The 21,441-nt window shown below is 39.8% G+C and overlaps 2 protein-coding genes and 1 gene segment (V, D, J or C); 2 read left to right on the forward strand and 1 right to left on the reverse strand.

The window, feature by feature from the left end:
* The first annotated feature begins 1,397 nt into the window (after positions 1–1,397).
* Positions 1,398–5,968, forward strand: LOC139372645 (immunoglobulin lambda-1 light chain-like). Its single transcript, XM_071112421.1, has 4 exons — positions 1,398–1,718; positions 1,832–2,131; positions 2,349–2,465; positions 2,628–5,968. Exons 1-4 carry the CDS (start codon positions 1,442–1,444, stop codon positions 2,681–2,683), a joined length of 750 nt encoding a protein of 249 aa, XP_070968522.1. The 5' UTR covers positions 1,398–1,441; the 3' UTR covers positions 2,684–5,968.
* Positions 5,969–6,881: 913 nt separating this feature from the next.
* LOC139372323 (Ig mu chain C region-like) lies at positions 6,882–10,148 on the forward strand. The segment is given in 5 exon segments: positions 6,882–6,931; positions 7,989–8,324; positions 8,579–8,881; positions 9,053–9,175; positions 10,111–10,148. Coding segments are annotated over 5 exon segments (846 nt in total).
* Positions 10,149–10,844: 696 nt separating this feature from the next.
* LOC139372646 (uncharacterized) lies at positions 10,845–21,155 on the reverse strand. Its single transcript, XM_071112422.1, has 8 exons — positions 20,981–21,155; positions 18,532–18,858; positions 17,890–18,246; positions 17,333–17,431; positions 16,419–16,449; positions 16,290–16,330; positions 15,325–15,368; positions 10,845–12,476 (listed from the first exon to the last, which is right to left on the reverse strand). The coding sequence occupies exons 1-8, from the start codon at positions 21,057–21,059 to the stop codon at positions 12,411–12,413; spliced, it is 1,044 nt and encodes a 347-aa protein (XP_070968523.1). The 5' UTR covers positions 21,060–21,155; the 3' UTR covers positions 10,845–12,410.
* Positions 21,156–21,441: the final 286 nt, after the last annotated feature.

Genomic DNA, 21,441 nt, shown 5'->3' on the forward strand with positions numbered 1-21,441 from the left:
AATGGAAACAGGATGCACCTGAGCTCAATTTCGAGTCTCATAGCAAAGGGTCTGAATAAATATGCAAATAAGGTGTTTCTGTTTTTATGTTTAATACATTTGCAAAAAATGCTAAAAACCTGTTTTTGCTTCGTCATTATGAGGATTTGTATTTATTTAATATATTTTAGAATAAGGCTGTAACATAACAAATGTGGGAAAAGTAAAGGGGTCGGAATACTTTCCAAAGGAACTGTAAATACATTCAATGTTAGGCACATTAAACAATACGATATATAGGACAATACACTAACACAATGCCATTTCCTGTAGTTGGCATAACTCCAAAACGATTCAAATGCTCAACATTCAACGTCAACCACCCTTAAAGGACACTGCAAGGCATTCGAATTCAAAGAAGAAAGTACAGTATACAATTAGTGTCCCCTTGTTTGTGTTCATGTTGATCAGTCTTGCTTTAGTCTTTCTTTAACCAGTTTTTCTGTCATACATTGTGAGCAGCTAAAACAAGAAAAGAGTTGTCAGTTAATAGTCGCTAGTTGTAGCTGAAATGTGAGATGCAATGATTCTACCGAGGCGTTTCCTTATATTTTAATAGTCAGTGTGCTTGCTGCTTTAAACAGACAAGTGGACAGGAAACACAGGCCCATGCAGAGAGCACAGCCTTGTTTTTGATATGAGGTGTGTGGTTAGAGTGGTTAGAGGTGGAGAGTGACTCTGAGCTCTTACAAACACTGTGAGCTCCTCCGGTAGGAGCCTGTGCTGTTTTGCAAACACATACAGTACATAAACATGAATAATCTTACTTACAAGGAAAAATCTGTGATAATTACTGAAATATCCATTACTAACCATTATACCACGTTTCAATGGATGTGTTGAGGTTTATCTATCACGACAAATACAGAAAAAAATTGGAATTAGAGTCAAAGTGCTCCTTAAATGGCTCCCAAAATACTCCCTAAAAATCCCTAGGAGTTATTTTTTAAATGTGCTGTGAAGCATTGGTGTAAGCTTTTAATCATACCCCTTTTATCTAACATAGGGACACTTGAAGATGTAAAAAAGAAAAAAAGGTTTCCGGTATTTCGATTTGAAGGGTGTATATATATATATATATATATACATATATGGTTAAAAAAGCTTTGAGACAGTCATTCTTCTGATGTGTCAAGATGCGTGCCTGCCTTTTTCTGTTATGGAGTACTCTCTCAGGTAAATTCATTTCCAACTCTTGTGCTATTACCACTTCAACAATGGTTCCTTTATGGCAAATTCTTAACCCAAACATTGGTAAAAAAATGTTTTTAAATTATTTGCTTTTCCATCACAACTACCAATCAGACAGTTTGCATAATTCTGAGTTTCATCATTCATGTTTCTGCTTACAGCTACTTGGACAAACCAAATAATTGTGACCCAGACACCTGGTGTGGTGAAGATGATAGCCGGTGGCACGGTGACTTTGAAGTGCCACGTTGATCAGATTCTCGCCTTTTGCCACTCAGTGACTTGGATGAAAGTAGACGCCAGGACTGGAACAATGAGCACAAGAACTAACGTAAAGATGAATACGACCTCTGAGGTGGGGAAACGGGACAGAGTATGTTCGGCAACCATCACCAACGCGTTAGTGAGCGACTCTGGCATGTACTACTGTTTGGCTGTTCACTCCAAGGCGGTCCACACTGGCAACGGATCCAATCTAATCGTCACAGGTGAAACACAACTATGCATTTGCTAATATCAACACCATATAAGCTGCACTGCAAATAACAAGGCGGAAGGAATTTCCCCAAATGTTAATTGAAAGTTATTCTTCTCATTACAGAGAGCAGCACTGAATCCCCAAACATCAAAATCGTCCCATCAGACAGCGACGGCTCCTCCGTCGCTCTGCTGTGTTTGGTGTCTGGCGTGGTCCCGTCTCAGGTCCACGTGTTCTGGCTCATAGACGGGAGAGAGGACAGTGGACTTACTGAGTCCACCTGGACAGACAACAGTGATTCAGCCACAGAGTTCACTAGGAACCAGATTCTGGTCCAGGCAGAGGAGTGGGACAGAGGGGTTCAGTGTACGTGTGTGGTGGAGTTTGAGGGAAATTCTATCAACAAAACTGTGCAAAGAATAGGTACGTAAAAAAATATGCTTTTTCAGGACATGGTCAACATTCCCCTCACAATTGCACCCTTGCAGTGAACAAAACGACTGTTTTACTGCTAGAGAATTCTCTCAACAATGTCCATGACAAGGTACAGAATATTTATGCAGATTACAGTTACCTTACTTACTTACTTACTTAGTACATTTACGTACTTCTCTTTGTGTATGGTATGTCATATCCTCAGATCTTGGCGTGCTGTGTTACGTCACAGTGTGGATATACAGACTCCTGGGAATAACTGCCTGGCTTCTGCTGTTGATCCTGGCTACCACTGTGGCAGCATGCAGGGGCAAGACTAGAGGTATGTATAAACACTGACTTAGGTCCTGAATGACCCAAATACATGAATAGAGTAGCATGTAATAATACAAATGTACAAATGTACTGCACGTTGTAATGGTTCAGTTAAACTGTCGAGTAATTCACCTGTTTTGACATGCACTGTCTTTATTTTGTGACTTAGGTGTTCAGAGGAATGATACCTCAAAGACCAGGGGACGAAGGCATAATTCATCATAAAAAGGTTTTACAGTTTGTCATTTGTACAAAGTCATTTTGGTCGCATTGACGTGTGTTAAGACCATTGGGAAAAGTTGTTTATTTTTGTTGTTGTTGTCGTCGCTTGCTTAACTGTTGCTAAATATTGAAAAATGAAAGTGTAAATTGGGGAAAAGCTCATTAGAATTTCAAATTGCAGTTATATATTTTTCTCATAGAACATATTCATACTGAATTATTATCCACTTTAAATGCTCTCTCATTACAAAGTCCTGGGTCAGATATCCACTTTTTTTCTTATTCGAAACATTTGCGCGAGTGATCGAAATGTTATTGAATTCCCCTCTGTGAACCACACTTTGCTAGGCTTCATGCAGGCAACTGTGTCGTCACAGACTTCGAATGAATCCATTTCAAGAAAATGCCCATGTTTAAAAAGATGCAATGCAATAGTATTGCTTCATTCCTATATTCTCATGCTATGCTGTTACTGGCTTATTTGCTAAAGTAAGAAACTTTTCCAGAAATCCTCACCATCTGTTTTGACTCCTAACTTGTAAAGGAGAGACATGATACCCAACTCTTTCTCTTAATAAGTGCATATCAGATCATCAAATCAAATCACATTTTATTTGTCACATGCACCGAATACAACAGGTGTGGACTTTACTGTGAAATGCTTCCTTACGAGCCCTCTCCCACCAACGCAGAGTTAAAACGTTTTATTTTATTTTTATGTGCTAAATAAAAAAAGGAAATAATAACACAGATACGTGCATATTTTATGCTAAAATAATTGCAAATGCTGTGCAATACCTGTCCTTCAAATGAGGTAAGCAGTGTGCAGCAGCGTCGCTTATCCGAATCATCTTATTTAGTCCAACAGACTAAATGTGTAAACGTGTCCTATGTGAGATAGGGCGAGATTATTGCTGGTCTCTGTCGTTTTGCTTTCATTTCTGAAATAGGAGGTCAGAGACCTGGCAGTGTGGTAACAGATTAACAACCTCTCTCTCAATGTGGGCAAGACAGAGGGCCGAACAGGCCCCCATTAACATCGATGGGACTGAAGTTGAGCGGGTCGAGAGTTTCAAGTTCCTTGGTGTCCACATCACCAACAAAGTATCATGGTCCAAACACACCAAGACAGTTGTGAAGTGGGCACGACAACACCTTTCCCCCTCAGGAGACTGAAAATATTTGGCATGGGTCCCCAAATCCTCAAATACAGCTGCACCAGTGAGAGCATCCTGACCGGTTGCATCATCACCTGGTAAGGCGACTCCTTGGCATCTGACCGTAAGGAGCTGCAGAGGGTAGTGCGAACGGCCCAGTACATCACTGGGGCCAAGCTCCCTGACATCCAGAACCTATATACTAGGCGGTGTCAGAGGGAGGCTCAAAAAATAGTCAAAGACTCCAGTCACCCAAGTCATAGACTGTTTTCTCTGCTACCGTACGGCAAGCGGTACCGGAGCGCCAAGTCTAGGTCCAAGAGGCTTCTAAACAGCTTCCACCCCCAAGCCATAAGACTGCTGAGCAACTCTATTACTTGAACTGCATTGTTGGTTAAGGGCTTGTAAGTAAGCATTTCACGGTAAGGTCTACTACACCTGTTGTATTCGGCGCATGTGACAAATCAAAATTGATTTGTTTTTTGGTTTAAAAAAATGGTACCGTAAGCAACTCCAAAGCATGGATTGCAGTCTCTCCTTATCTATAGACTACTTTGAGGGTAATGAAATTAATGAATTAAGGAATGAATGAATGAATTTTATTATTTGAGTGAACCTATCGCTTTAAATGTCATTGCCAGGTAAATTAATGGAGAAGAGCATGATTTCGTTCAGAGAATGAACTGCCAGACATATTCCATGTCCATTTTTTGGGTTGCTACAGATTTGTCAGTCGATAACATAGAAGCCTCCTCTTCCTTCCTGCCCTACATCTCATAGACCATATGCCAATGAACAGTCATTTCATTCAACCCATATTCCAAATGAGGAGTTAAAACATACAGGCTAATTTAAATAGAGTAATAACATGTTCATATGGAAAAGTAGAAAGATTGGTATACGGTGCATTCAGAAAGTATTCAGACCTTTTCACAATTTCCACATTTTGTTACGTTACAGCCTTATTCTAAAATTGATTACATCAATAAAAATCGTCATCAATCTACACACAATACCCCATAATGACAAAACGAAAACAGTTTTTTAGAAATGTTTACAAATGTATTATTAAATAAAAAATAATACAGTAGTTACATAAGTATTCAGACCCTTTGCTATGAGACTCGAAATTGAGCTCAGGTGCATCCTGTTTCCATTGATTATCCTTAAAATGTTTCTACAACTTGATTGAAGTCCACCTGTGGTAAATTCAATTGACTGGACATGATTTTCAAAGGTACACACCTGTCTATATAAGGTCCCACAGTTAACTGTGCATGTCAGAGCAAAAACCAAGCCATGAGGTTGAAGGAATTGTCCTTAGAGCTCCAAGACATGATTGTGTCAAGGCATAGATCTGGGGAAGGGTACCAAAAAATGTCTATAGCATTGAAGGCCTCGAAGAACACAGTTGCCTCCATCATTCTTAAATGGAAGACTCTTCCTAGAGGTGGCCGCCCGGCCAAACTGAGCAATCGGGGGAGAAGGGCCTTGGTTAGGGAGGTGACCAAGAACCCAATGGTCACTCTGACAGAAGGAAGCCACTCCTCAATAAAAGGCACATGACATCCCGCTTGGAGTTTGCCAAAAGGCACATAAAGGACTCTCAGACCATGATTCTCTGATCTGATGAAACCAAGATCACGTCTGGAGGAAACCTGGCACCATCACTACGGTGAAGCATGGTGGTGGCAGCATCATGCTGTGGATATGTTATTCAGCGTCAGGGACTGGAAGACAAAATATATCATTGTCAACACCTGATTTGGCTTTGTCATTATGGGGTATTGTGTGTATATTGATGAGGGGAAAAACGATTTAATCAATTTTAGATTAAGGCTGTCACGTCACAAAATGTGTAAAAAGTCAAGGGGTCTGAGTACTTTCCGAATTGCTGAAAATGACGTGAGATCTGTAGCTGAGAATGAGACTTAGTGGCAGAGTAGACCTGAATGTGGTTTGCGTTCTGTTCATAATTGTGCCAGAACAGTGGACAGAAAGAAACACACAATCAAGTCAGGAGGTACAGCAGTGGCTTGTGGTTTGAAGAGGCGACACTGACTGAGGTGGGCTTTCAAGGCAAATGTCATAGGTCGACTTCTGAAGAATTCATGCACTCATGAAAAAAAAATGCATGACATTTTGTGCTATTTGTCACCTCCAACTAAATCATTTTGAAAAAAAAAATACAGAGGTCATGATCATCATCATCATTTGTGTCAGTTCCATTTCAATTAAATATATATTTTTTTAAACTTATGCAACCGGCACTGACTAGCGTTGAAACAATGGAGACCACTAACTACCTCTTCATTTTAAAAGGTGTGTTTGTCTGAGGTTGCTAACCAGAATGGTAGCATCAGTTGTCTGCAGTCCCTTTTTACTCAGTGGTATGGCCTCACAACCTTAATCAGGTCAAACAAAAGGCCACCATGTTGCACATTTAGGTTGGAGAGCATTTCAGTCTGTGTCCACTTTTGATTCAATTGTTGTTGACATGCCAAATGAATAAAGCCACTTTGAATTAGCTAAAGAAGAGTGTATAAACTGTAAAGACGTACTTTGTAAAGATATACTGATGTAAACAAACCATTTTTGCTTATAATTACTTGGACTGAAAAATGTACTGATATGCCTTAGAATATAACATCCTCCTGAATCTGTCACGGGCTGCATCGAGAGACAGCTTTCTACAAAACTACATAAATGTCTCTGTAATATCTTTCAGAAATTGTTTTGAAATGAAAAGCACACCCTCATTGTCATTCAGCGTTCTCTTCATTTCTAATTTATTTCTAATTCAGTACCCCATTATCACCTGTCAATTAACAAAGGCTTATCTTTTGCTGAAATATTTTCGATCTGCAGCAATTATCTGAAATACTTTCATTAGGTATTGCCCATTGGTATGCGTTTGTGTGCGTGTGTGTGCGTGTGTGTGTGTGGGTGGGGGGTGGCGGGGGGGGGGGGGGGGGGGGGGGGGGGGGTTGGTGGACTATTCTTCCATCCTGTCAAATGTCTTTATTACTTAGCTGAAGGAGCTTCGACATGTATACTCCGCTTCTGATTCTGTGCTACATGCATATTTTGAAAGGTAAGCTACATCTACTTGTATTCACTAATTGTATTTAATTTATTCGACACAATTCAAGATGGATTTACGTAAGTATTCAAACCCTTTATTCAGTTATTTGTTGAAGCCCATTTGGCAGCGATTACAGCCACGAGGCTTCTTGAGTATGACGCTACAAACTTGGCACACCTGTATTTGTGGTGTTTCTTCCATTCTTCTCTGCAGATCCTCTCAAGCTCTGTCAGGTTGGATGGGGAGCGTCACTGCACAGCTTTTTTCAGGTCTCTCCAGAGATGTTAGATTGGGTTTAAATCAAAACAAGGACATTCAAAGACTTATCCCAAAGCCACTCCTGCGTTGTCTTGGCTGTGTGCTTAAGGTCATTGTCCTGTTGGAAGGTGATCCTTTGCCACAGTCCGAGGTCCTGAGCGCTCTGGAGCAGGTCAGCACTCCATCTGACCTGATTGGTGGAGTGCTACAGAGAAGCCACTCCTCAGTATTCAGACCGTTTACTCAGGAATTTTTTGAAGCACCTTTGGCAGCAATTATAGCCACGACTCTTCTTGGGTATGTGTAGGTCCTGGATTGCAGGAAGCTTGGCCCCAGTGATGTACTGGGCCGTATGCTGGGCTGTACGCACTGGGCCATGAGCACTACCCACTGTAGCGCCTTACGATCAGATGCCAAGCAGTTGCTCGATGCAACCAGTAAGGATGCTCTCGATGGTGCATAAGTATTCAGACCCTTTGCTATGAGACTCGAAATGGAGCTCCAGTACATCCTGTTTCCAGTAATCATCATTGAGATGTTCCTGCAACTTGATTGGCGTTCACCTGTATTAAATTCAATTGATTGTACATGATTTGGATAGGCACACACTTGTCTAGAGTTGAAGTCGGACGTTAGTGGAGGCTGTTATAGCATCAAAGGGGGGACCACTCCATATTAATGCCTATGATTTTGGAATGAGATGTTCAACAAGCAGGTGTCCACATACTTTTGGTCATGTAGTGTATCACTCTAACCCCATATGAATCTATGCAAGGCATTTGGTTCAGTATCATGTTTCCATATTCAGTTGTAGGGTCCATCATGTCGGAGGACTCAACAGTGATCCAGTATCCACCTGTTGTTGAGGAGGTAGTTGGCGGCAACATCACCATGAACTGCATTCTGGAAGGGTTGACTTCTTACTGTTATACCGTCGCCTGGATAAGACTGCCCAAACAACCCGGCGCGCTGCGAGTCCTCAAGAACACCATTATCAACACCAGATCTGAGTATGAAATCTTCAAGCATATGTGCCCAGTGTCCATCTACAACGTAACTGTCACCGACTCTGGGATTTACTACTGTGCTGTCATATATGGCCAGCAGATCTACTTAGGCAACGGCACCACAGTGATTGTTAAAGGTTAGTATTATAGCATTTTATGTTGGTCCTACAAGCATTTTAACTATCAAAACCTTCATAGACCTTTTAATTGTAACCTGATTTTCGCATGATCTTGATGTGTTGTATCTCAAGCTTTAACTTGTGTTCCGTAAGAGTCACAGGCATGAGCTATGTCACTGATGCAGTATTTGTAATGAAGATCAAATCAGTTTCCAAATGATCTAACATCATTTTTATTTCCTTCCCCAATTTCTTCCCTTTATTTCATGTAGATGGAACCAAAGCTCCTCCAACCATTGAAATCCTGAAACCGCTGAACAGCTACCATTCCTCTGTCTCTCTCCTGTGTTTGGTGTCAGGAGTGATACCGTCTCAAGTCCATGTGTTCTGGCTCATAGACGGGAGAGAGGACAGTGGACTTACTGAGTCCACCTGGACAGACAACAGTGATTCAGCCACAGAGTTCACTAGGAACCAGATTCTGGTCAAAGCAGAGGAGTGGGACAGAGGAGCAGAATGCACGTGTGTGGTAGAGTTCGAAGGGCAGTACATCAACAAAACCGTGCAACACAATGGTAACTGCTCTTCCTCTTACTATCATTAGTTAGACCTACTGTAATAATATTGACCGTATGTTCATGTAGTAACATTAATTTGACAATAAATGCAGTGAATTTGAAGATATTGAAACTTTCTGTATTGAGCTGTACCATTCCTTTTGATGAGATGTTATTGTGTCCTGTCAGATTTCTCCACAATGTGTTACACCATAGTGAGTCTCTACAGGGTTCTGGGAATTGTGTCCGCTCTTCTTCTTCTCCTTACACTGACTGCACGGGTACAGCTATCCTGCAAGAGCAACAATTCAGGTAAGAGGTATTTTTGTATGATAGTTCATTATATACTGAACAAAAATATAAACGCAACATACAACCATTTTAACGATTTTACTGAGTTACAGTTCATATAAGGACATCAGTCAATTAAAATAAATTCATGAGGCCCTAATCTATGGATTTCACATGACTGGGCAGGGGCGCAACCACAGGTTGGCCTGGGGGGGCATAGGCCCAGACACTTGGGAGCTAGTTCGAGCCAATCAGAATGAGTTTTCCCCCCCCCCCACAAAAGGGCTTTGTTAGACAGAAATACTCCTCAGTTTTATCAGCTGTCTGGGTGGTTGGTCTAAGATGATCTTGCAGGTGAAGAAGCTGGATGTGGAGGTCCTGGGCTGGCGTGGTTAAATGTTCATGGTCTGTGGTTGTGAGGCCGGTTGGACATACTACACAATTCTCTAAAACGACATTGGAGGCAGCTTATGGTAGAGAAATGAACATTACATTATCTGGCAACAGATCTGGTGGACATTCCTGGAGTCAGCATGCCAATGGCACACTCCTTCAAAACATGAGACACCAGTGGCATTGTGTTGTGTGACAAAACTGCACATTTTAGATTGGCCTTTTATTGTTCCCAGCACAAGGAGAATATGCCACACCTGTCAGATGGATGGAATATCCTGGCAAAGGATAAATGCTCACTAACAGGGATGTAAACAAATTTGTGCACAACATTTGAGAGAAATATGTTTTTTTTGTGCATATGGAACATTTCTGCTGTCTTTTATTTCAGCTCCTGTACATGTTGCATTTATATATTGGTTCAGTATAGTTACGTGTGTGTGCGTGAAACAAAGTTCGATGTGAATACACACACGTGTTTTTTTTGTTTGACATTTTTCTTTCTTTTTTAAAACTTTGAACTAACTAAAAGTGCTAACTGTGTTTGTTTGTTTTTTCTTCAGGCAAGCGTAAGAAAAGCAACAGAAACCCCCCAAACTAAAGAAAAGGAGGGCTTTGGGATTCTGTGTTTATTGTGAAAACTGCAGGAAACCAACATTCAGAATTTGAGGGCTTTGAGTGAATCAGAGTGCTTCATACCAACTAGGAAGACGCTAAGTATGTAGTACATTTTCACTGGGTGTCGAAAGGCTATATAATTTTTACGTGACTTCTTATTAAAAAAAAATCCTTTTCACTTTGCTTTTGATTTCATTATGAAAATTATGAAAATTGTCAGATAAGCAATATGCATAAAAAATAAAATGTGTTAGAATAGCCTAATTCTTCCATAAAGTGATATCCTGAAAGTACTGTAGTGATGAAATGTTTTTTTTCCCTCATCTTATGTCACCATCCCAAAACATCCAGTAGATATCAGTGTTTACTCAAAATCTACAACCTACCCTTTCTGTCACTTGTGCGTCCATTGTAGTGACACTGATTGAATGAAGAATAGCCCTGAAGGAGATGGCTGCCATTTTATAATCCCATAACCAATTGTGCTATTGTGTATACTTTTTTGAGCTATTTATAACTTTTTAAAAAGTAAGCATTTCACTGTCAGGTATTCGGCACATGTGACAAATTAAATTTGATTTGAGATAGGCTGGAGCTTTTTTAAACTATTCTAAAACATCAGGTAGAAAACTCCATTAACCAAGTTGTCTGCATCAACAATTAAACAAACTAGCCATCATTTTTTTAAACTAAGTTTTTATTTCTGTGATGGGTCTACATTGCCCCATGCTGTATCATAGTGTAAAAGTGATTAATTGTGTTTTTTATTTTTTACAGTTGACTAAAATCAGTGTAACTTTTATTTAACAGAAATGACTACTGTACTTTGTATTGAGAGTATTAACATTTCATTACCTAAATGGGAATACTTTTGTTCAGTCTTGCCATTACTTACTTGATTTTACCATGACTTAATCCAAATGCATCATTTTCATTAATTAGCCAGGGTGCTTTATTTTCCATTCAGGACTAAGCAGGAATATAACTATTTTCCAACCCTTTAAAATAATGTTGTTGTGGAAAAATGAACTGATACAATAATAACAGTACATTCCGTCCTATTTTCTGAGTTTCATTGATATCGTGAAAGCTGCTGAGGTTAAGTGATAGCTGATAGCATATCACGAAAGTACAAAGGTTTATCTCTCATAATGTGCTATTGGGTGAAAAAAAAGCCTGCAAATAGAATTTGCTAGTGGTTTGTTAATAGCAAGGAACAGATTTGACCAAAGCTGTGTCTGTCCATAAGCATATCACACTGAGAATACCACACCTCGTAGAGAGAGCGATAGATAGATTGAGCGTGTGTGTGTGTGCAGGAGAGCGTTAGGCAGCTAAAGCTTAAACTACTGTGGTATGTGGTCAGCTTCTGTTCTGAAGGCTACAGTCCTGCACCTGTCACACTTTTTCATATGTTACACAATCTGCAGTCTGTGCCGGATCAAACAACTCACAAGTGTCAAAAACAGTGAACCTTCTCATTTTGGTCAGAGAAACAGGCCGTACAGAGTTCGTCAAAGTGCGTTTCAGATTGAGAATTTGAATGTATTTTTTTTAGCATTCAAGCAATGTTTTTAAACGTGTTCAAATACATAGGCAGTGTTGGCACCAACAGTTCCAGGAAAATTGTAAATTAGATAAGAGGTAATGAAAGAGGTAATAAAATGAAAACAAAGAAATAAACAAGATATTAATTTACAATTAATCCCTGAGGGTGAGACAGGATGGCTAAGAACACTTATTTCCAATGTGGTCCTCTGTGTAGGACAAAACCAGGACAAGGTCAAATTCTGTCATTCTGCCCCTGAACAACCCACTGTTCCTAGGCCGTCATTGAAAATAAGACTTTGTTCTTATTAACTGACTTGCCTCGTTAAAATAAAGGTACAAAATAAATAAAAATACACAGGAAAACACATGGGCCTATAAGCAGCCAATTAGCCTACACCACAATAAATATATCATCAATACAAAATTCAAGACTATTTCAGTAATTTTCCTATGTAGGCTTGTACACGTTTTCCCACGGAAGGGCTCTAACCTGACCTCTGAAAACATTTTAGGACTGGGACAGTTTAATGACTATTAGGAGGATTTCCCACAGTTGAATTACAATATAAAAAAAGAGCTCTGTGTCGCACTATAGGCTCTGGGCACTTAGCAATATGGGACACTGGCTCTTGCTTAATACACAAATACATACATAATAATCTGAAAACTCTTATGCAATTTCTTCTTCAAAATATTATTGGATAATTGTATTTGGGCGTCTCCCAAACTGGATGTGGTCCAAAGTCGCATACTGGACCTCCTGTGGAACAATCAACACCAGGGAGTTCATTATAGGAACATTTGTTTCTCAAGGAATCAGAAATAGGTATAGCTGTTGCTGTTGCTTTAAATACAGAAATGCTTTAACACTTCATGTGGACTGAATTGGGGCAGCAATACTGCAAATGTAAACCAGGGTCTCATTTGTGACTATTCACACCATAGAAAGGATAGTCAGTCAATCTCAATCAATACATTCACAATGAAGATAACTGAGTAATAATCTAAAACAATCCTTCTATAGGTGAGAGTAGGTTTAGCCTCAATTCATTGGAGTTTGTTAACAAATGTAATCCATATAAAAATGCCAATCTGTATTTTACACAAACCACAAGGTATATCGCCAATAAGTACTGTAATTACACTATACTTACCAATTAATACGCCAGTATGAGACATGAGAAATTTTCAGAGCAGAATGTTCGGATCATAATACTACGGCCAGGAACCACACCCTAATAGGGTATCCCCCCTTAATCATATTTTTGGTAAATTTTTCAGAAGAAAAAATCCTCTAGAATTAACATTTGACAACATACTAAGAATCCAGAGAATATTTCTAAGGATAACACACACAATTTGGTGCAGATGCTTCTGAGGATGAGAAAAATTAGTTGGCGGGTAGGAAGAGTCTGACTTTTGGGAAATGGCATATAATGAATGACAAGGTCACTGAAATGTAGACTACCAATTTAGACCCAATCACCCTCTTGTCCAGTTTGCAATATTCTCTGTGAAATGGGCTTTTAAATAATGTGTGATTCAATGTAGTGAGCTTTGCAATTATGGATGTATATGTCCATTTAAACATGCAGTAGTATGATAAATTAATGAAAATATACATTTATCAACTTTTTGACATTTTTACTTTTTGAAAATACTACTATTAATGGACCAAAATACTAAACAATCTCTAAATTGATAAGTACAGTTGAAGTTGGAAGTTTACATACCAAATACATTTAAACTCAATTTTTCACAATTCCTGACATTTAATCCTAGTAAAAATTCCCTGTCTTAGGTCAGCTAGGATCACCACTTTATTTTAAGAATGTGAAATGTCAGAATAACAGTAGAGAGAAGGATTTATTTCAGCTTTTATTTCTTTCAGCACATTCCCAGTGGGTCAGAAGTTTACATACACTCAATTAGTATTTGGTAGCATTTCCTTTATATTGTTTAAATTGGGTCAAACGTTTTGGGTAGCCTTCCACAAGCTTCCCACAATAAATTGGGTGAATTTTGGCCCATTCCTCCTGACAGAGCTGGTGTAACGCAGTCAGGTTTGTAGGCCTCCTTGCTCGCACACACTTTTTCAGTTCTGCTCACACATTTTCTATAGGCTTGAGGTCAGGGCTTTGTGAAGGCCACTCCAATACCTTGACTTTGTTGTCCTTAAGCCATTTTGCCACAACTTTGGAAGTATGCTTGGGGTCATTGTCCATTTGGAAGACCCACTTGCGACCAAGCTTTAAATTCCTGACTGATATCTTGAGATGTTGCTTCAATATATCCACATAATTTTCCATCCTCGTGATGCCATCTATTTTGTGAAGTGGTGCCTCCTGCAGTAAATCACCCACACAACATAATGCTGCCTCCCCCGTGCTTCAAGGTTGGGATGGTGTTTTTCAGCTTGCAAGCCTCCCCCTTTATCCTCCGAACATAACAATGGTCATTATGGCCAAACAGTTCTATTTTTGTTTCATCAGACCAGAGGACATTTCTCAAAAAAATACAAACTTTGTCCCCATGTGCAGTTGCAAACCGTAGTCTGGCTTTTTTATGGCGGTTTTGGAGCAGTGGCTTCTTCCTTGCTGAGAGGCCTTTCAGGTTATGTCGATATAGGACTCGTTTTTACTGTGGATATAGATACTTTTGTACCCGTTTCCTCCAGCATCTTCACAAGGTCCTTTGCTGTTGTTCTGGGATTGATTTGCACTTTGCGTGGTCCCATGGTGTTTATACTTGCGTACTATTGTTTGTACAGATCAAAGTGGTACCTTCAGGCGATTTGGAAATTGCTCCCAAGGATGAACAAGACTTGTAGCGGTCTCCAATTTTTTTTCTGAAGTCTTGGCTGATTTCTTTTGATTTTCCCATGATGTCAAGCAAAGAGGCACTGAGTTTGAAGGTAGGCCTTGAAATACTTCCACAGGTTCACCTCCAATTGACTCAAATTATGTCAATAAGCCTATCAGAAGCTTCTAAAGCCATGACATAATTTTCTGGAATTTTCCAAGCTGTTTAAAGGCACAGTCAACTTAGTGAATGTAAACTTCAGACCCACTGGAATTGTGCTACAATGAATTATAAGTGAAATAATCTGTCTGTTAACAATTGTTGGAAAAATTACTTGTGTCATGCACAAAGTAGATGTTCTATCCGACTTGCCAAAACGATGGTTTGTTAACAAGAAATTTGTGGAGTGGTTGAAAAACAAGTTTTAATGACTCCAACCTAAGTGTATGTAAACTTCCGACTTCAACTGTACATGCAAAAATGTACTTTTATCCTGTGGTGCCTGGCCTTACAGTGTCCCCCAATTTGGATACACTATGAACCAGTTCCCCAGACACATATTAAGCATACTTCTGGACTAAAAAACTATCTCCAGAGAAAATGTTTTTAAGTCAAGGACTATTGGCTTAGTCAATGTCCAGGATTGGAAACCGGCCCCAAGAGTTAAGTTGGGCCGAAATGTTGATTTAAAAGTTCTACCTGAGAAAATCTGATAGCACAGCAATGGATTATAAAAGTATGCAACGTAAAAAAAAACATTTGGCACCTTCACCAAAAATTCTAAACCAAATACAATAGCTACTTACCGAGACGGATGATCTAACTGCCTTTCTAGCTTCTCCGAGTCTCCCTGCAAACGTTACAAGTCAGATCATGACAAACACCAATGACCATGACATCCCCGATAAACTAGTGTAGTTCAAAATGTTTTGGAATCCTTCAATCAACCAACCCTGCATCCTCCATCGAGAGATGCTGTGAGATCTAATGGTGTCTCAAAGTACGCCAATGGCACCCCATTTACTTCTCTATGAAATATTTTAATCTCATCTCTCACACTCAAATGTAAAACAGAGTCACCTAAAAAATGTCCCAACTCCTGATTAACAGCAGGAAAAAAAAAAAAAAAAAGTAAGCTCATTTATTCTATCGATTTCAACTGAATAGTTAAAAAGATAGTGAAAATGTGCCTCCCGGGTGGCGCAGTGGTTAAGGGCGCTGTACTGCAGAGTTCCTGGGTTTGCGCCCAGGCTCTGTCGTAACCGGCCGCGACCGGGAGGTCCGTGGGGCGACGCACAATTGGCCTAGCGTCGTCCGGGTTAGGGAGGGATTGGTCGGTAGGGATGTCCCTGTCTCATCGCGCACCAGCGACTCCTGTGGCGGGCCGGGCGCAGTGTGCGCTAACCAAGGTTGCCAGGTGCACGGTGTTTCCTCCGACACATTGGTGCGGCTGGCTTCCGGGTTGGATGTGCGCTGTGTTAAGAAGCAGTGCGGCTCGTTTGGGTTGTGTATCGGAGGATGCATGACTTTCAACCTTCGTCTCTCCCGAGCCCGTACGGGAGTTGTAGCGATGAGACAAGATAGTAGCTACTACAACAATTGGATACCACGAAATTGGGGAGAAAAAGGGGTAAACATTTTCAAAAAGATAATGAAAATGCAAAAACTTTTTCGCCCACTAAATACCACCAAGCTGATAAAAGCTATCTTAAAATCCTTCTAAAATCATTGGCTGTTGTAATCCTAAATTAGAAAAATGATAACATTTTACCAGATTGATGCTGCCTGCTCTCTGTGCCTGTGCCTCTTTGTCTGAAATTGAAACAGAGTAGTTCACATTATCACTCCAGCGACCACTGACTTCTCAAATTAAATGTTGGATTAACGGTCAGACACAAACCTTGTATCCTCATCAGTAACCATGGAATGTCCTATAGGAAAAAGCAACAAAAATGCCACATTTAAAATCCAGGTTGAAGTATACATTATGAATCAATGATAATGTTCTTTGCCATTTGTTCAAATTCACTCTATGATCTAATCTCAAAAGCAGAGGGAGTAAACTGTACAACTAAGGAAGAACTACTAGAATTGCATATTTCCAACATTCCTATTTCTGACATTGTTGTAGAGTGAAGTAAGATACAGTAACTACGTCGTTTGTGACTTTGGCTCAGATTCTCTGATTTTAAGACTGAGTTCTTCATCAATGTTGAAATAATTGGCAGTCAGGAGGGGGTAGGTGTATTACAGCTGCAGTTCAGCTGTAGTCAAATCAAAACTGCAAAAGCAGAACCATCTATATGCCGCAGACACTTGACATAACGATCTCTATAACCATCACAGGAAAGCCTAAGGAACAAAGACAAGAATAACCTTTCTTAACGTTCCCGTGCAAGAGAAAATATACAGTAGATATCCTTTTGCATTCCATTTGCTCAGAAAAGGACATAATGGAATAGAATTGTCACCCCCACATTTGGTCACCTATTCTATAGGTAGTAAAAACATACCCTTTACCTATATCTTAGTTTGACGACTGAACTGGCCTACTTACACACCTAGCCATGACCATAGGCATCACGTCATACCCCTAATGTTTTTGAGGGGGCACTGATCATTTACAAAATAAGCTACATCTTGTACATTTGTGTCTTACAAATTGATTAAATTGATGGGGCATGTACCTTCCTCGGTTTCAATGGTTATAATGCCTCTGCTGAGGACAATGACATACCGTACATTGTCTTCCACAAGGTAATTTGGTATTTGTTTCATACAGTTTTGTCCAATTATTGATTAGATGTAACTTACCACGGTGCCGACACACAGCGACAGTGACAGCCACTATAATGGTGAGGAGAGCAGCTGCAGATATCCAATACAGCACCATTGTGCACATGCCAGTGGAATCTGTGGTGTAGGTCAAAAATACATGCAAGAAAGAATACACAATGTACATAGTAAATGAGAAGTTGATAAGAGAACAACGTTTAAATCAGAAAAGGAAAATCATCACAAACTCTATCACATTGGAAAAATATATAATTAAGTACAAGTGATAACTGCTATTATTGAAATATAAATTATTAGGGTGGGGACACACTCTCACACATTGTGATGTAGTATAAAACATGTGTTTTACAGTGTATGTGTATTGCCCTTTATGTGAAACTATAATTGAGCCTTTCCTCTAGTATAATATGCTCATCCCACCCATCCTCAGATTTTCTCATATCTTTGTAAGAAAAGTTAATAGGCTACTTTTGATTAGAAATGCTTCTGATTTAGGATGACGGATGGCTTTTTGCAGAGGAGACTGTTGAAATGAACATAAAAAGTGAGTATTTGAGATACAGTGATGCAATTACCATTGGGCTTTATCAGGGTTTTGTTGATAGAATTTCCCTCAAACTCCACCACACACGTACACTGCACCCCTCTGTCCCACTCCTCTGCCTGGACTAGAATCTGGTTCATAGTGAACTCTGTGGCTGAATCACTGTTGTCTGTCCAAGTGGACGAAGTTAGTCCACTGTCCTCTCTCCCGTCTATGAGCCAGAACACATGGACCTGAGACGGGACCACTTTCAACACCAAACACAGCAGAGGGATGAAGGATTCTGCTGTGTAGTATAGAGTCGTCAACACAACAGACCCGTCACCGTCCGATGGAGAGAGGAGTTTGATGGCTGGCGATTCAGTGATGTTCTGTGTTCTCTCTCTCTCTGGGGAAAAGATTGTCAGAATTGTAAACAATTACATGACTTGTTGAAATGGTTGTTCAACATAGACTACACTCTGAATTCACGATTCTTCATTTTAGCCCATACAGGCAACCTCATTCAATACATTCAAAGGGTTACAGAAATTCTATGCAATATTTACAATTGGCTATTTAGATTTTTCGAGCACAAGATTTATTTTTGTATGTGTACATTTTTTTTTTAACACATCTGTGTATTTTTTTAGCAGTCAACTTTGTGAATGAAAATACCAGACATTCAATTTACCTGTCACAACAACTCTAGAACCATTGCCCGTGTGGATCATTTCGGATTGAACAGCTGAACAATAGTACATTCCTGAGTCGCTCACTGTTGCGTTGGCGATTGTAGCAGAACATAGTTTGTCCTGTTTCCCTTCTCCCTCCTCAGAGTTGTTATCAATCTTTAAGTTTGCAATCTTAGTCAGTGTTCCATTCCTGGGGTCAACTTTCATCCAAATCACAGAGTAGCAGTAGGTGATAAGCTCAACCAAATAGCATTTCAAGGTCACTGTATCACCAGCCTTCACCATCAAACTCCCTGGCGTCTGGATGATAATGGATGTGTGTGTAGCTAAAAAAAAAACAGAAATAGGAATAACAAGAATATAACATACAGTGCCTTGCGGAAGTATTCGGCCCCCTTGAACTTTGCGACCTTTTGCCACATTTCAGGCTTCAAACATAAAGATATAAAACTGTATTTTTTTGAGAAGAATCAACAACAAGTGGGACACAATCATGAAGTGGAACAACATTTATTGGATATTTCAAACTTTTTTAACAAATCAAAAACTGAAAAATTGGGCGTGCAAAATTATTCAGCCCCCTTAAGTTAATACTTTGTAGCGCCACCTTTTGCTGCGATTACAGCTGTAAGTCGCTTGGGGTATGTCTCTATCAGTTTTGCACATTGAGAGACTGAAATGTTTTCCCATTCCTCCTTGCAAAACAGCTCGAGCTCAGTGAGGTTGGATGGAGAGCATTTGTGAACAGCAGTTTTCAGTTCTTTCCACAGATTCTCGATTGGATTCAGGTCTGGACTTTGACTTAGCCATTCTAACACCTGGATATGTTTATTATTGAACCATTCCATTGTAGATTTTGCTTTATGTTTTGGATCATTGTCTTGTTGGAAGACAAATCTCCGTCCTAGTCTCAGGTCTTTTGCAGACTCCATCAGGTTTTCTTCCAGAATGGAAGATTTTTGGCTCCATCCATCTTCCCATCAATTTTAACCATCTTCCCTGTCCCTGCTGAAGAAAAGCAGGCCCAAACCATGATGCTGCCACCACCATGTTTGACAGTGGGGAGGGTGTGTTCAGAGTGATGAGCTGTGTTGCTTTTACGCCAAACATAACGTTTTGCATTGTTGCCAAAAAGTTCAATTTTGGTTTCATCTGACCAGTTTCATTCTTCCACATGTTTGGTGTGTCTCCCAGGTGGCTTGTGGCAAACTTTAAACAACACTTTTTATGGATATCTTTAAGAAATGTCTTTCTTCTTGCCACTCTTCCATAAAGGCCAGATTTGTGCAATATACTTGTTGTCCTATGGACAGAGTCTCCCACCTCAGCTGTAGATCTCTGCAGTTCATCCAGAGTGATCATGGGCCTTATGGCTGCATCTCTGATCAGTCTTCTCCTTGTATGAGCTGAAAGTTTAGAGGGACGGCCAGGTCTTGGTAGATTTGCAGTGGTCTGATACTCCTTCCATTTCAATATTATCGCTTGCACAGTGCTCCTTGGGATGTTTAAAGCTTGGGAAATCTTTTTGTATCCAAATCCGGCTTTAAACTTCTTCACAACAGTATCTCGGACCTGCCTGGTGTGTTCCTTGTTCTTCATGATGCTCTCTGCGCTTTTAACGGACCTCTGAGACTATCACAGCGCAGGTGCATTTATACGGAGACTTGATTACACACAGGTGGATTGTATTTATCATCATTAGTCATTCAGGTCAACATTGGATCATTCAGAGATCCTCACTGAACTTCTGGAGAGAGTTTGCTGCACTGAAAGTAAAGGGGCTGAATAATTTTGCACGCCCAATTTTTCAGTTTTTGATTTGTTAAAAAAGTTTGAAATATCCAATAAATGTCGTTCCACTTCATGATTGTGTCCCACTTGTTGTTGATTCTTCACAAAAAAATACAGTTTTATATCTTCATGTTTGAAGCCTGAAATGTGGCAAAAGGTCGCAAAGTTCAAGGGGGCCGAATACTTTCGCAAGGCACTGTATATTTCAACTAATTCCTGTTAGAATGTTTGGTGAATTTCATAACTTGGTTTTTCTGAACATGAATATACCAAGCGTGGATGCCAAACAGAGGGGAAAAAAAGCGTACTCCCTGTCCACTTAGAAAAAGATTTAGAAACTTTTATAGGCCTCCTTTGTCTAACCTAAAATGTGAATTATCTTGAAATTTCTAGATTATAAAATTAACATTTACAGCCAGGATACAGATTCATTGACATGATCAACATTTATTCTCACACAAGTTTATTAAGAAGTTATCATTTACTAGAATACTGTGGTTACGGGCTTATTTATTGCAATAAATGATTTTATGCACGGTGGTGATGAGACATAGGCTAAACCCCTTACTACCATTATTCGTTTTCCTAAATAAATGTACCTTTCCTACATTTATTCTCGACACATTGACAAAGTGTGCAGAATAGAGTCATACTTGCCTTTCAAAACATAGCTCCAGCACAACAGAAGTATCAGGGGCCATGGCATTTTAGATTCACGGAATTTGAAGGGCATCATCTCTTTGAGTCTGTTCAGCCACCTTGACGAGATGAAGGTGTCTCGCGCATAGCCCTGCTACATCGCAGAAAGCAAGACCGACAACATCTCACCGGAAATGAACATATAAAGTGTCCTGCGTTATAACAAACTGTGAGCAAGGAAAGATAGGTCATATTCCAGCAAAGGCCTCTACAACAAAAAAACTTAGAATAAATGCAAAGTTCACAAGATTGCACCGACTGAATGCAACGAAGATACATTTAAGAATTGACTCACTAAAGAACTGCCTGTTTTCGACAATTACAGCTAGGCTATATTGAGATGAATGAATAAACATGATGACATCAAGGATTATTTGTTTTAATCAATTCACGTCCGTGATCTATAACCTCAGTTTGTA

Source organism: Oncorhynchus clarkii, chromosome 18, assembly GCF_045791955.1.
Source record: "Oncorhynchus clarkii lewisi isolate Uvic-CL-2024 chromosome 18, UVic_Ocla_1.0, whole genome shotgun sequence".
Classification (NCBI taxonomy): domain Eukaryota; kingdom Metazoa; phylum Chordata; class Actinopteri; order Salmoniformes; family Salmonidae; genus Oncorhynchus; species Oncorhynchus clarkii.

Excerpts from the sequence above, each read along its gene's own strand:
- LOC139372646 (XM_071112422.1), bottom strand. The coding sequence starts at position 21,059 with ATGATGCCCTTCAAATTCCGTGAATCTAAAATGCCATGGCCCCTGATA. Across the intron at positions 15,369-16,289 it reads GAGCAGGCAGCATCAATCTG|GGAGACTCGGAGAAGCTAGA; the intron begins GTAAAATGTTAT and ends TAACGTTTGCAG. Across the intron at positions 12,477-15,324 it reads CAGTTAGATCATCCGTCTCG|GAGGTCCAGTATGCGACTTT; the intron begins GTAAGTAGCTAT and ends ATTGTTCCACAG.
- LOC139372645 (XM_071112421.1), top strand. The coding sequence starts at position 1,442 with ATGATAGCCGGTGGCACGGTGACTTTGAAGTGCCACGTTGATCAGATT. Across the intron at positions 1,719-1,831 it reads ATCCAATCTAATCGTCACAG|AGAGCAGCACTGAATCCCCA; the intron begins GTGAAACACAAC and ends TTCTCATTACAG. Across the intron at positions 2,132-2,348 it reads CAAAACTGTGCAAAGAATAG|ATCTTGGCGTGCTGTGTTAC; the intron begins GTACGTAAAAAA and ends TCATATCCTCAG.